We start from the raw sequence: 15001 nt of genomic DNA on the forward strand, positions 1-15001 counted from the left end.
CCGAGGGCTCGGGGAGGGGGGGCACGTTGGCACTCAGGGACCCCAGAGAGTCCTGTCCTGTGATTCAGGAACCTACAGAAGGAGCAAATCAGAGAACTGCTGGGTCCTGACCCTTCAAGGACTGTAGCAATGACGATTATTATCCACAGCAGGACCGTTTCATCAGCTGGACAACAAACAACTTGTTCTTCAGGTGCTAGCCCTTATTTCCCAAGGACCGGCCTGTTGAAATGTGCCAAAGAACCAAAGGAACAACCGTTAACGCTCCCTGACCTACATCAGCGCTGCAGCGGTGTTAGCCTGGCATTGCTACGTGGCACGGCACACCTACTGCAGTGGCAGCACAGCACACACAGCACTGGGGGGAATCCAAATCTGGGGCGGGGGGAGGGGTCCCTCGTTTGAAAGCGTCATGAGGAATCTGTCCCATTTTCTTTTGCATTTCACCAGAGCAGGCTGGTCAATTTCAAGTTGAGGCTAGAGCTCATTTTGCTTGTAATTGTGCCTTTGGCAAACCGGGGGTGGGGGGGGGAAGGGTGTCCCCTAAACTACCTGAGTCCTGTTCCTTGCCGGGGGGGGGGCTATTTGGACAGGTGAGCTGGGATGGCCGGGGGGGGGACTGTGTGGACGGGGGAGCCCCGCAAAATCTCCCCACTGCAAACTCTTTTATTTCGCCTTTTTCACGCCCCTAGCATTTGCAAAGCGCAGCTCTGCACACCGCCTTAAGCCCTCACGTTTCGAAGTCGCAGGCTCGGTTAATCTCTCCCGGGAGGCAGCCGAAGGCGGACTCACTCCCCAGGAATTCACATGCTCCAGCCGCACACGCGCCTGCAACGCAGGGCTCCAGGGCACGGCCCTGGGAACTACAAGTCCCGCCAGCCACCGGGCTGGGCAGGCGCCCTGGCCGCCCGCTTCACGCGCCCGCTGCTCGCCGAAAGTGTGTCACTGGGGCACGAGGCTCTCCCCGGGAATCACATGGTGGATGCTCCGGAGCCGCGTGCTGGAGACTGCGCAGCTGCGGCGGCTCCCAGGCAAAGAGGCTGGAGCCGGAGCCCTGGCAGAGTAAAGTATTGCAGAGGAGGGAGAGGCGGCGGCACGCAGAGCTCCCGTCCTGCCCGCGCCCCCAGCCCTGAGCAGAGGCAGCGCAGCGACCCAGCGCAGGCTCTGCCGGCCAGCCAGGGGCTTCCCCCGCTCCCGGGAGGGAGGTTCTCAGCCAGGCTTGCAGGCCAGCGCGCCGCTAAGGATGGCAGCTCCGGACTCCAACAACAACACAGGTACTTTGCCCTTCTGGCTGCCGTGTTCTCCCCCGAAGTGGGGGTGATGCCTGGATCCTCCCCCCCTGCAGCGTGTGGGCGCCCCGACCAGCCCCCGGTTCCTCCTGCCTGCAGGGGGTGAGGGTTCCCGGGTCCCCCACTTCTCTGCTCCGTCCTGGCCCGAGCGGTGTATTGGGGGTGGGAACCCGGTCTGCCCACCCCGAAGTGCTCTGGGGCCCCCCGGAGATGGGGAGTTGGCGGCGCTGGGAGCCCCTCTGCACGCAGTTGGGGGGGTTCCCACGCTCCCTTGAGCTGCTCTAGTGGGGGAGTGGGAGGGGCTCGGTCTGATCTCTCTGGGTGGAGCGGATTGGGAGGGGAGCCCCGGGCCCCGCTGGGTGGGGAGGGGGTTTAGGGTTCGGGTTCCCAAGCTACTGACGCTGTTTATGGGACGCGGACGGGGAGGGGGCAGGAGGGGGCTCCCGGATCGGTCCCTGGAACCCCGGTCACGGGTAGCAGCGCAGCACCCCCGGTCTGGGACAACGGTTAATCCGAGCAGGGAGCAGCTCCGGCTTCCTCGCTACTCTGGTGTCAGGGGAGACCCCCACCCCCATGCCCGGCTCCGGTCCAGGGGGTGCTGGCTGGACGGAGGTAGGGGGTCAGTGGGGGTCATTCATCGCCCCCACTTCAGAAGCAGTCAGGTGGCCGCTACTGGCTCCACAGCTTCCACCAGCTCCCGTGACCCCAGTAGAGGGGGGCGAGTTACTCCCCACTTTTCCCTGGGGTGACATCCCAGCCCCCCTTGTCACCCTTCCCAGGGCTGCAGCGCCCCGGCCCCCCACTTGTCACCCTTCCCAGGGCTGCGCCCCCCCTTGTCACCCTTCCCAGGGCTGCAGCGCCCCGGCCCCCCCCTTGTCACCCTTCCCAGGGCTGCAGCGCCCCGGCCCCCCCCTTGTCACCCTTCCCAGGGCTGCGCCCCCCCTTGTCACCCCTCCCCGGGCTGCAGCACCCAACCCCCCCTTGTCACCCTTCCCAGGGCTGCAGCGCCCAGGCCCTCCCCTTGTCACCCCTCCCCGGGCTGCAGCCCCCGCCGCCCCTCCCCCCGGGGCTCCCCCTGCCTCACGTGTCCCCCGCTCCGGCTCTGCCACGTGCGGACTTTGTTTTCCTCCCTTTCCCGCCCCGCCCCCTCCCATTGGTCGCCTCCCCCGCACGCCCCGCCCCGTGGCTCCCGTGACGTCGCACCAGGAAGACTGGCGCCGCGTCTCCCCGCCCTTTTAAAAGTAAAAGGAAGCAGCCGCGCGGGGCGGTGACGCCATTGCTGTGGCAACGAGCGGCGGCCAATAGCGCGGCGGGGGCGGAGCAAAGCGTGATGGGCAGGGCCTGGGGGCGGAGTAGCCACGTGCGGCCGGACACGTGGAGCGGGGACGTGAGGCCGCCAGAGTCCGAGCGCGGGAGCCCCGGCGGGCTGAGCCCCTCCCTAGCAGGACCGCCCCCGCCCAGCCCCCGCCCTCCCGGCCTAGCACGAGTCCCCCCAGCACAGCCTCTGCCCCCACCCAGTCTGAGCCCCCCCCCCAGCAGGACCCCTGGCCTAGCCCCTGCCCCCCAGTCTGAGCCCTGGCCTAGCCCCTGCCCCCACCCCCACCCAGTCTGAGCGCCCCCCAGTCTGAGCCCTGGCCTAGCCCCTGCCCCCACCCAGTCTGAGCGCCCCCCAGTCTGAGCCCTGGCCTAGCCCCTGCCCCCACCCAGTCTGAGCGCCACCCAGTCTGAGCCCTGGCCTAGCCCCTGCCCCCACCCAGTCTGAGCCCTGGCCTAGCCCCTGCCCCCACCCAGTCTGAACGCCCCCCAGTCTGAGCCCTGGCCTAGCCCCTGCCCCCACCCAGTCTGAGCCCTGGCCTAGCCCCTGCCCCCACCCAGTCTGAGCGCCCCCCAGTCTGAGCCCTGGCCTAGCCCCTGCCCCCACCCAGTCTGAGCCCTGGCCTAGCCCCTGCCCCCACCCAGTCTGAGCGCCCCCCAGTCTGAGCCCTGGCCTAGCCCCTGCCCCCACCCAGTCTGAGTGCCCCCCAGTCTGAGCCCTTGCCTAGCCCCTGCGCCCCCCGGCTGAGCCTCCTTCCCCCCAGTGGGACCCCCAGCCGAGTCCTTGGGATGTTGTGCCAGGGTTGAAATAAGAACTAGATAAGTTCTGGGGGGACAGGTCCGTCAGTGGCTATTAGTCAGGGATGCAGCCCCATGCTGTGGGTGTCCCTAGCCTCTGACTGCCGGACACTGGGACTGGACAGCACAGGGTGGATCACTTGATGTTTGCCTGTTTTGTTCATTCCCTCTGAAGCACATGGTGTTGGCCACTGTCAGTGGACAGGGCACTGGGCTAGATGGACCACTACACCCCTCTCTCTTATCTGGCTCCCATCGCTAGCCTCTGGGTGCTCCACATTTTTGGATGTAGTTATGCTGAGTGGGGGCAGGTCAGGGCTACTTTCCCTAGCATAGGGATGGGATCTAGAACAGAGCGGTTAAGGGACTTGCCCAAGGTTACATATGAGTCTGGGAGAGCAGGGAATTGAACCTGGGTCTCTGAAGTCCTAGGCTACGATCCTGAGCCCTGCATGCTCCTTACACTCTGCCCTAGAGCCAGGCTCCGTGTGCTGCCCCTAGACGAGGCTCCGGGAGGGAGTTTTGCCCCACAGGAAGGGTTGAATAAAAATTGGAGTGCAAAGCGATTGCCATGGTGACTTTGTCACCCTGGAGGATGACCCTCTGAGGCTGGCTGCTGCTGTGGGTGTGTGTACCAGCTGTGCCCTGTGGGGAGGGGGACACATGGCCCCAAGAGCGTGTGTGATAATAGCGCAGGCCACGTGTCGAGATGCTCCTGACTCATCTGCAGGAGGCTGGTATCCTCAGCAGTCCTGCAGCCTGGGCGGGCAGCGAGATTTCACCCCCCCCGCCGCCCGTGTGCCTCCCACATGCCCCTTTGGACAGGTACCAGTCTCATCCGCAGAGCCCTTCCAGAGGCCAGAGGCAGCCTGGGGAGAGCTGGCTTTTGGGTGTGGTGAGGGAAGTGGTTGGGGTTTTGTGACCTACTTCCAGAGCTCCATTTCCCAATCTGTTCTATTTAAAGACAACGAAACAAATGCACCAAAGCTGACGCTGCAGCTTGAGAATGACTGGAGCGAGGGGAGGGATTGGCGGCTGGCGTTGCAGACATTGCTCGTCCCTACACATACACGGCACCCTCTGCCTCAGCCAGGATTCCCCACCCCGCCCTGCTCCCTTCTTGAATTCAAAGCCTTCCCGATTACGCCTCGTTTTAAAAAAAAACAAATGATTTGTAATTTTACCACCTCGTCCCTCCTTCAACGCCAGCCAGTGCTGAGGAGTCTCAGTGCAGTTCATAGGGGGCTCTGGTTTTCCTCCGTGCTCTCTATTTATAGCTTTTGGTAGCTCTTTTCCCACTGGAAAAATCCTGGCAGGAGATAGGTCTCCCCCTTGATCCAGCGTCTCCTTCTCTTCCTACATGCCGAGAAGCAGCAAGGGGCAGAGGTGTGTGTTTGGGTGCTGCAGGGAACAGCACCCAGCTAGGGGCACAGTTTCTTTCCCCCTTGCGTGGTAGGGAGCAGGGCTGGCTGCGTTGTTGCCTCAGCACTTGGCAGGAGTCAGTTTTCTCCCTCGGTTTGGGCTAGGTGCACACTGGCATACCTTGACTTGCATACCCACTGACACCAGCTGAGGGGCAGAGCCGGCCTGCTGGCTTTAAAACCCGCTGGCCTCACCTGGCACTCCCGGGCTTTCAACAGCGGTTAAGTGGACGTTTCCCCGGTGAGCGTTTAGTGACTTAACCCCTGGCATTAGCCTCTCTCGTGCAAACGCCGCGTGTGTGGGTGGCTCGTACGCCTTCCCGGGTGGATGAGAGGAGAGTTCAGTGAGCCAGACCTGGGTCCTGGCTGCGTTCCTAGGGTCAGGAGCGGCAGTTGTTGAGCTGGAGGGAATAATGACCAACGGGGATGAGACCTGGTGCAAAAGCAGATCACACATGTGATCCTCCCTGCTTGTTTGTGATCAGTTTTGCAATGATCCTGTTTTTGCAGGAGGCTTCCTGGTCTCCATAGTATTCGTGGCTTGGCAGACGCAGGGCACGGAGTTCCACTGTCTTATCACTGCACTTTTTCCTCTTAAGTGGTTTGGGTTTTCCCCAGTAACCCCCCCCCCTCCGCCCCCAGTGCTGCTGGCTGTGACACCTGCTCCCATCCCTGCCTCCCAGGGCCCTCTTGGCTGAGCTCCCAGTGCCCAAGATCTGGTCCCTTGGCCGCCTGCCTGCCCCAGTGCTTCAAACCTTTCCCTTGTGTGGCTGGGGGCCCAGCTAAGCCTCCTTCCCCAGCCCGCAGATGTAGGTCAGTGGCAGCTGGAGCATTTCAAAGCTCCAAGGGGAAAGAAATGGGGGAGCAGGGGGAGGAGGAAGCCATGACAGACGTGGGTTATTGCACATCACTGGCGGTGTCTGCAAACCTGGCTGCCTGGAAGGGCCCAGAAAGGGTAGCCAGATCTTCGGGGGTGGGGGGATATGTGTGTGTGTGGGGGGGGCGTGGATGGACAGATGGACACACACACACGTACACACTCTATGCATATATAGCCCCCCATGCATGCCCCACGTACCCCTCCTGCACTCAGACATGCACCCACCCTCTGTCCAGCCCCCTGCGCGCACCCACCAGCCGAAACGTCAAGGGCTGTTTTTCTGGGCGTGTTATTGACTGAGCAGCGTAACCCTGAGGGGAGGGGCTGCATTTCCCGTGCTCCCCATCTCCCCTGGCTGCTCCCCCCCCGCACTGCCGCTGCCTGACCTTGGCATGCCTGCTGCAATGCTGCGTTTTTCTACCTGTGCGCTCAGCAGTCGCTGCAGCCTCCGCAGTGCAGAGAGGGGAGCTGCAGCTAAGGGACCGGCAGGCAGAACCCGGGGGCGGGGAGGGCTTCCCTAGCACAGAGACGGGTGGGGTCAAGAGAGCGTCTGCCCCAGGGAGGGCTCCAGGGTGCATCCCGAGGGGAAGGGGGAGCAGTAACACTAGACTGGTCGAGGCTCAGAAGAGATTCCTGCAGGGGACCAGGTGCCCCCAGCAGCAGTCCTGCTGCTCTGTCTGTCACGGTGCTAACGGATTCCAGGTTCCCCCCACTGGGCCCCTCGCCCAAGCGCCGTCGGGGCCTGTCTCAGCCACCCTGGGGCTCCCTGGCAGGCTGGCTGCGAAATCCCCAATCTCCTGGGAAGGAGGGCTGGCCACGAGGCCAGCTGGGCTTTATCTGCCATTGGTTCGCTCCAGGGGCCCAATCCCGTGGCCTCTCCATGCCTGACTTTCTCCATGGGAGTGTGTGGGAGAGACAGGAGGGGTGTTATGGCTGGGGACTGGCCCCCTCGGGGTGGGGGAAGGCAGGCCCAGAGCAGGGGTAGCAGAGACAGGGGCATAGAAATCTCACCCTCCCCTCGCTGTGCTGTGATTACCTGTCCCAGAGACCTGCCAAACTCCTTTCATGCATGGGCCACCGCACAGCCGTCGGGTGGGAGCAGTGTTTGGTCGCGGCTGGGCTGCACTGAAGCTGGTGCCCCCTAGATGGGAAAGGCCTCGTGTCCCATTCCTCCCCCGCCTCCTGAGCTGTCTTGTCTGGGGAGGCCCCCCCAGCACTCACCTCGAGGGGGTGGCGTTGCCCTGGTCTCAGCCTTTCTCTCTGTCTCCCCAGGTGGCGTGATCAGCTACATCGGCTCCAGCGGCTCCTCGCCCAGCCGCACGAGCCCCGTCTCCCTGTGCAGCGACAGCTCCAACGGCAGCTTCCAGTCCGGCTCGCAGGCCTTCCCCTCCTACTTCCCGCCCTCGCCCACTGGCTCCCTGACCCACGACTCGCGGCCCTACAGCGCTGGGCTGCAGGGCTCGCGGGAGGATGGCTCCCCTTCCTCGTCATCCTCCTCTTCCTCCTCCTCGTACGGCTCCTCCGGGACCTCCCCTGGGGGCCTGCAGGTCGCCATGGACGATGGGAGGCGCATCTCTCCCAGCAAGACCACCAGCAACATAACCAGTGAGTGCTGGAGGCGGGGTGGGCACTGGGTGTGCGGAGACTGGGAATGGTGGGGGTAGCTGTGGCTGGGCACTGGGGTACCTGTGGTGCCCTCCATCCCTGGCTGGAACTCAGTCTGCCCTTGCAGGGTCCTCCCCGGACCCCATGTCCTCCCCAGCATGGCCGGCCACACACCTGCTGGGGATGCCGTGCCCACACGAGAGCTCCCCCGTCTGAGCAGCGGTGGGCACAGCAGCTACACTGGCGCCAGGACAGCTGCCCACCACGCAGGAAGGGAGACATCCTGGCTGCCCCCGGGGCTGGCTCCTGGGCAGGGCTGGGTGCCGCAGCCCCTCACCTGGGTGTCTCTTTCCCCTACCAGAGCTGAACGGGATGGTTCTGCTTTGCAAAGTGTGTGGAGATGTCGCCTCAGGCTTCCACTATGGGGTCCATGCCTGCGAGGGCTGCAAGGTAAGGGGGCGGGATGGGACAGGGCAGGGGGAGCTGTGGCGACAGGGGCCAGAAGCGCTGCCGGGGGCTTCTGCTGTTCCAGCCCGAGTGGCTCAATCTGGGGAGGGAGTGGGACCAGTGCCCTAGCACCTTGTTAATGTGTCACCACCCCCGTTTGCCCCTCCAGCCAGCCAAGGGACTCGGGCACAGTTGGCACTGTCACACCTCCCCAGATGAGGCCTAACTATTCCCAAGTGGCTAATGATTTTGGGGGCCCTGAAGTGGCCGGGATTTCACAATACCATCTGGCCTCTTTGGGAGCCTGACTGGAGATGCCTTATAGTCACAAGCCACTTGTGAAAATGTCCAGTCACTGGCCTTTCACGGGATTTATCGTTGGCTATTTCTATCCTCGAACTTTCATTGCCTCCCTTCAAACTTGGCTTCATCTTCTCCTTCCCCTTCTCTCCCCCCTGTTCTCGGTGGGGCCCAGAAAACAGCCCGTGTTGGATGTTTGGGGTCAGGTGCTTGCTTTCTCCCAGAACATTGGGGCGTTTGGGTGCTGCTGTGGGAGAACGAGCCTGTCGTTGGCTCCTGCGTAACTCGCCAACATCTGTGACTGAACAGAAACGTTCACTGCTGGAGCATGCCAGTGCTCGACCCTGAATGATTATTGTTCTTGGGTCAGGACGATGACCGGGGGGCGTGGGATGGAATCGGCGGCTTCTCAGGAATTCTAGGCAGGGCTCTGGCGACTGGGCAGCACTTGGCTTGTTCATAGTAAGCCTGGCACTGAAGGTAGCTTTAGCTGAAGGAAACAATTGTCTGGATTTTTTTTTCCCTTGAGTTTTGTCATTTCTGCTGGCCGCAAACAATTTCTCAAATACGACCCGGTGGCAGGTCAGCGTGGAGGAGCATGTGGCAGCCCCCAGGGCAGAGCTCCATCACGGAGGCGGGGCCTTGCATCTCACAACCTTTTCTATCATCCGCCTTCCTTGCTGTGTGAGATTGCCTGGCTCTGCCTTCCCCCGGCTCACCCCGTCTCTCTCTCTCTCTCTCTCTCTCTCTCTCTCTCTCTTTCTGTCTCAGGGTTTCTTCCGACGCAGCATTCAGCAAAACATCCAGTACAAAAAGTGCCTGAAAAACGAGAACTGCTCCATCATCCGAATCAACCGGAACCGGTGCCAGCAGTGCCGCTTCAAGAAATGCCTGTCGGTCGGCATGTCCCGGGACGGTGAGTTCCCACTCAGCATGGGGGAGTTGGGGGGAGCAGGGAAGGCTCTCCCCGGCACTGTGGTGTCCTCCCCTCCCCCTTCCATAATGGCATGTCCATAGCAGTGTCTGGCTTCTACGCACTGTTCAAATCACACATCTTCCACACCCCTTTATTCGTGGTGCCTGAGAGGCTGCGATCAGGGATCGGGGCCCTGTTGCACTAGGGGCTGCACGTCCATGAAATCCCTGCTTCAAAGGGCCCGTGCTGTCAGCCAGGAGGTCACTGTTAATTCCCCTGTTTTATGGGGCATGTGGCTGGCCCCATGGATGCTGAGTTGGGCCAGGGCGTGTGTCAGTGGCTGCGAGGGGGGGTGGATTGGGGAGATCAGCTTGCCCTGCTGCCGTGGGGTGCATGGTGGTCTGGAGACACCTGGGTCGCTCAGCGCAGCTGTGGAGAGTGGGGGGCATCTGCTGGTGTCTGGGCTCCCCGGGTCAGGCTCTGTTCTGCCCCCTCCTAGATGCTAATGCCCCCCCCCCCGTTTCTGCAGCCGTGCGTTTCGGGCGCATCCCCAAGCGTGAGAAGCAGCGGATGCTGGCGGAGATGCAGAGTGCTATGAATAACATGGCCAACAACCAGCTGAGTGGGCAGTGCCCGCTGGAAGGCTCCCCGCTGGGGCACCCCCAGCCTGCCAACCCGCTGCCGTGCCATCAGCCCCAGCAGCAGCTCCCCGGCTCCCCGCCGCAGCAGCAGCCGCCCTGCTTCTCCCAGTTCCCCCAGCAGCTGACGCCCCCCCGCTCCCCCAGCCCCACGGAGGCCATGGACGACGTCATCTCACAGGTGACCAAGGCGCACAGGGAGATCTTCATCTATGCCCATGACAAGCTGGGCACGGCGCTGCCACGGCCGTGCGACAACAACGCCCTCAACTGGGAGAACCAGCGCTGTGCCAACAGCTACCAGGGCAACAGCCTCTATCGCCACAACAACAACCACCTGCCCCATCCCGACGCCTCCCGCTTCCCCGCCTGGCACTCCAGCTCCCCCAGCACCTGCAACCAGAACAACAGGAACAGCCACCGGCTCTGCCCCACCGGCTACCCCTCCTTGGCCCAGGAGGCCGAGACCCCGGCAGCCCAGGGCTGCCCATGGCAAAGGGGCACCAAGGACATCCTGCTGGTGAGTGCCAGAGCCCCACGCGGGTATTTCCAGCTGGGAGCCCCCCCGACGCCTCAGGGTATTTTTAGCCTCTAATCACTAGTAATTGTCTTGTCTCTGAGGCCAGAACATCAGAGCCGTCCAGTCCCTCGCAGGGCAGAGTTGAGGTGGCTTGGTGGGGGGCAGAAGGGGATGTGGCATTTAGGCCCCCGAGTCACTGGTTTTTCTCTCTTTAAGAGAGGGAGGAGTTATGCAGGGATTGGCTCCTGCTGGGTCCCAGTATCAGGGATCTGGTGCAGTTGAGGAGATGGATCTGGTGCAGTCAGGGAGGCTGGGTCCCAGAGGCTGGGATCTGGTGCAGTCAGGGAGGCTGGGTCCCAGAGGCTGGGATCTGGTGCAGTTGAGGAAATGGATCTGGTGCAGTCAGGGAGGCTGGGTCCCAGAGGCTGGGATCTGGTGCAGTCAGGGAGGCTGGGTCCCAGAGGCTGGGATCTGGTGCAGTCAGGGAGGCTGGGTCCCAGAGGCTGGGATCTGGTGCAGTTGAGGAAATGGATCTGGTGCAGTGAGGGAGGCTGGGATCTGGTGCAGTGGCCCCGGTACAAGGAATGGGGCTGTCTGGGGCTGGGAACCAGCCCTCTTGCTCTGTATCTGAGGTTGCTCCCCGCCCCAGGCATGCCCCATGAATGCGCACCCGCACGGCAGGAGCGGCCACACCGTCCAGGAGATCTGGGAGGATTTCTCGTTGAGCTTCACGCCTGCCGTCCGGGAGGTGGTGGAGTTTGCCAAGCACATACCAGGCTTCAAGGACCTGTCGCAGCACGACCAAGTGGCCCTGCTCAAAGCCGGCACCTTCGAGGTAGGTCCGGGGCCTTCGCTTCTCCTGCCAGCTGCCCTCACTGGCAGTGCTCAGTTCACAGGGGGTCCTCGGTGCCGCCAGCCCCCTTGGGGGGGTATTGCCCTGTGGGCGTTAGCAGTGGCTGGGCTGCAGGGGCGCAACTGGGGGAGCCTGTTTCAAAGCAGCCCATGAAACTACAGCCTTGGGGTCTGCCCCAAAGCCGGTTACTGGCCAAGAGCTGCTCCCTCCGTCTCCCCCCACCCAATCTCCTGTAATGGGACCCTCTCCTTAGGAGAGGGGGGCAGCTCCACTGGGCCTTCGTTCCCGTGGCCACCCCTCTGGCCCACCAGGAGGGCAGCGCCGCCTTGCCAGGTCTGTGCCAGGCTATGGCAGCCGTGCCCTTGGTCCCTGCCCCCTCCACTCGCAGGTGCCTGGTCCGTGGCCCTGCCCGGCTGGCAGTCAGGAGCCCCGTGGCCGGCAGGGTGCACAGGCCAGGCCGTCACCGCTCTCGTCTGCCCCGCGCCAGGTGCTGATGGTGCGGTTCGCCCCCCTGTTCAACGTGAAGGAGCAGACGGTGATGTTCATGAGCCGCACGACCTACAGCCTGGGGGAGCTGTGGGGGATGGGCATGGGCGACCTGCTCAGCTCCATGTTCGAGTTCAGCGAGAAGCTCGGCTCCCTGGAGCTGACCGAGGAGGAGCTGGGCCTCTTCACCGCCGTCGTGCTGGTCTCGGCAGGTGGGTCGCGAGCCCCCGACTGAGCTACAGGGCAGGGGGAGGGTGTGTGACCCGGGCCTCCACTGCCTGCGCTGGGGGAGCAGGATCTGGAAGCAGAGATCTGAATGGTGCCAGGAGGCTGCGATCTCAGGCTGGAGATCTGGCGCAGAAGGGGAGGCTGGGATCTGGTGCAGGGATCTGGTGGGGCAGGGGAGGCAGGGATCTGGTGCAGGGATCTGGTGGGGCAGGGGAGGCAGGGATCTGGTGGGGCAGGGGAGGCAGGGATCTGGTGCAGGAATCTGGTGCGGCAGGGGAGGCAGGGATCTGGTGTGGCAGGGGAGGCAGGGATCTGGTGCAGGAATCTGGTGCGGCAGGGGAGGCAGGGATCTGGTGCGGCAGGGGAAGCTGGGCCGCGGGCTGCTGGCGTTCTCCCCCAGCTCACGGTATGTTTCCCCCGCCCCGCGGGACAGACCGCTCTGGCATGGAGAACACGGCGTCAGTGGAGCAGCTGCAGGAGACCCTGATCCGTGCCCTGCGCGCGCTGATCCTCAAGAACCACCCCACGGAGACCTCACGCTTCACCAAGCTGCTGCTCAAGCTGCCCGACCTGCGCACCCTGAACAACATGCATTCGGAGAAGCTGCTGTCCTTCCGCATCGATGCCCAGTAGGGGCCCCCCGGCCCCCGCCCCGGGACCCTCCGCCGAGAAACCCACCAGACTCTCATTGCTGTTGCTGATTCAGCCAAGACAGAGCCCCCGGGGCAGCCCCCCCTGTAAATAGTGATCTGTGTATATTGGAGTCGTGTTCTCGATCGCTGCTGCCCCCCGTGGAGGGCTGGAGCCCAGCTCTGTCTGAGCCACACGGGAAATAATATATTGAAACCAATGCCTTGGCCTGGACCGTCCCTTCCTGAGTGAGCCGGGCCCCCTGCTCCTGCCCTGGGTCGAGGGCACCCCGCCTGCTGCTCACTGCGAAGGGGGAGGGGAGAGCTGGATGCCTGGGTCCTGCATTCTACAGGGAGAGGACACGTGGGTGGCAGGGCTCGTGTGGGGGGAGCCCCCGAGGGCTCCTGGGCTCTAGCCACAGCTGGGAGGGCCAGTGGCCAGAGCCGAGTGGAGCAGGAGCTGGGAGCCCTGGGCTCTGTTCCCAGTCACTTGCCGAGCTGGGGAGTTCCCTGGGGGGGCCAGGCCCTGCAGCAACTCTAGCCTAGTGACCGGCCTTGCCCCAGCTGTCGGCTTCAGCATCGTGAACACCGGCCCAGGGCACATGGCTGGCTGCTGCAGAGCGCCCGAGGCACCCTTCCTGTCCCCCAGGGCATGGGGCTCACTGGCTGCAGGGACAGGTTATCCTGCCTACACCCTCCCGGACCCAACTCACGCCACGTGCTGGGGAGGACTCTGGATTCAGCCTGGGCCCTGGTTTCCTCAGATGCAAGTGGCTGATCCTGAGGGAGGGTGGGGGGTGCAGATTCACAGAGGGAGGGGTCTGGCTGTGCCCTCAGCTGTGTGTGTGTCCATCCCCGCAGTCAAAGGCAGAGCTGCAGTCACTGCGTCAGGGCGGCCCAGGACCAAAGTGTTGTTCTAAATGCGCAGATGCGCCCCGCCGCCTGCCCCAGCAGCGCAGGCCCGTTCTGCCAGGTGCCTGCTGCCCTCAGGGCAAGCTGCAGTGCCCCTTGGCCTCGTTACCACCACCCGACTCATAGCCCCAGCCTAGAAACGCGCCCCCCTGCCTCAATTTGGCTCAGGTATCCCCTGGGGGGGATGCCCCGCTGCCCCTCAGCTCTCACCCCAAATTCTGCAGCCTCCTGTGGTGACGGGGTGCCTACCCCTGCCCTCGCGGCTGGACACAGAAATCAGAGGCCAGCGGGGCAGTGGGGGTGGGGGTGGTTGTTTTTCATCATATATTTATTACATAAATATATAGTAAAATAGACCAGCAACAATTACCATAAAAATATCTTTCTTTAAAATCCTGACCAAAAACACAAAGGGTTTAAAATCGCACGTCACAGACACTGTGATTGTCATGTACAGCAGCAGCTCTCTGCCGCCCAGCCCCCTCCCTCGTGGGGCACGGGGGAGAGTAAGGAGGGTGGTCTCACCTCCCTGTTCCCCAAGCCCCCGTCCCCCCAATGCACAGAGACCCATACGCCGACATACATTCAGTAACTCCTGCCACTGCCCTTCCACGCTGCCACAGCTGCGAGAGCCACAATGCATAGTACATGGGGTGGGGGGGAGGCCCCCCCTCGATAACTGGACACAGTAGGGAAGGACCCCTCCCCCCCAGAGCGCCAAGCGAGTTCACTGTCTCTAGAGATGGGCTGGATTTGAAGCTGCTCCCCATTCCCCCTGCAATGCTGCTGGGGGGGTGGGCGGGCGGGAGGGAGGTACCAGGTCCAGAAGCTAGGAGGTATGTGCTTGGTGACCAAATACTCGGGGGGGGGGGGCCCACAGGCTGCCTCTGGCAGGGAGCTGGGGAGGCGGGGGTGTCATAGCACAGCCTGCCCGATGGGGGAGCTGGGCTGGGGGGCCTCTGGGAGCAGAGACGGGGGAGATAGCATCACTGGACGTGCAACTGCAACAGAGACCAACAGATATGAGACGGAGCCACCCCGGGGGAGCAGCTGGACCCCAGCCACAAACGGGGTGTAACGCGAGGGTGGGGCCCCACTGTGCACGCGCGTGTGTGTGCGTGCCCGGTGTGTGTGCGCGCGCAGGTGGCTGGCACTGAACCTGTCCCCCAGGAGTGAAGTCGGGGCCCCCACTGCTGGGGGTCGTTTTACACAAGACAAGCCCCCTGCCCCCCCAACATGTCTGAGCCCTGAATGCCTGAGGCTCCCTCCGAGCAATTATTGTGGGGGGTGGCCTGGAGGCCCCCCTGGGGAATGGATTTGTCTGAAGACTCCTGCAGACTCTCCGCTCCTTTGAAATGGTGGGAAGAGGGGAGGTTGTGGGGGTAGGGGTGGTTTTAGCTAGTGTACCCCCCCAGGCCGAGCCCCCCTCCCAGGCTGGCTGGCTGTGGGGCTGAAGCACAGCTCCTGAGGGGGGGAGCATGGGGGCATGATTGTCCTCTCTGCACCCCCAAGGAGCTGCCCTGCCTGAGCCCTGGGGCTGGGGGGGGTCTCAGCGGGGGCGCAGGGATACATAGGTGTAGCACAAACACTACAGCGTGCAGCACCCCCCGCTGTATACACACACCTGCTCACACCCGCCAGCCTCGCACACCCGAGCCCCAAGGAGATCGACGCTGGCTGGCCAAGGGGAGCAGGCCACGGCGGGTGGTGGAGGGGCTGGGGCAGCCGACGGGGCACCCGGCCGGGAAAGTTGCGATGAGAAGAG

At 63.4% G+C, this 15001-nt stretch overlaps 1 protein-coding gene across 2 annotated transcripts; it reads left to right on the forward strand.

Moving 5' to 3' along the window:
- Positions 1-216: 216 nt before the first annotated feature.
- Positions 217-15001, forward strand: NR1D1 (nuclear receptor subfamily 1 group D member 1). Of its 2 annotated transcripts, none has more exons than XM_030541316.1 (8): positions 217-1274; positions 6975-7307; positions 7669-7757; positions 8826-8970; positions 9756-10128; positions 10778-10963; positions 11469-11679; positions 12129-15001. In XM_030541316.1, exons 1-8 carry the CDS (start codon positions 808-810, stop codon positions 12326-12328), a joined length of 2004 nt encoding a protein of 667 aa, XP_030397176.1. In that variant the 5' UTR covers positions 217-807; the 3' UTR covers positions 12329-15001. The 2 variants fall into 2 exon arrangements, with proteins under 2 accessions (XP_030397176.1, XP_030397177.1); XM_030541317.1 differs by having other exon boundaries at positions 1155-1274; positions 9500-10128.

This window comes from Gopherus evgoodei, chromosome 23 (genome assembly GCF_007399415.2).
Source record: "Gopherus evgoodei ecotype Sinaloan lineage chromosome 23, rGopEvg1_v1.p, whole genome shotgun sequence".
In the NCBI taxonomy this organism is placed as follows: Eukaryota; Metazoa; Chordata; order Testudines; family Testudinidae; genus Gopherus; species Gopherus evgoodei.

What these genes read in the sequence shown, in the direction of transcription:
- NR1D1 (XM_030541316.1), top strand. Translation starts at nt 808, where the DNA reads ATGCTCCAGCCGCACACGCGCCTGCAACGCAGGGCTCCAGGGCACGGC. An exon ending in ATGCCTGCGAGGGCTGCAAG is followed by an intron (nt 7,758 to 8,825) that starts GTAAGGGGGCGG and finishes TTTCTGTCTCAG; the next exon opens with GGTTTCTTCCGACGCAGCAT. An exon ending in TCAAAGCCGGCACCTTCGAG is followed by an intron (nt 10,964 to 11,468) that starts GTAGGTCCGGGG and finishes GCCCCGCGCCAG; the next exon opens with GTGCTGATGGTGCGGTTCGC.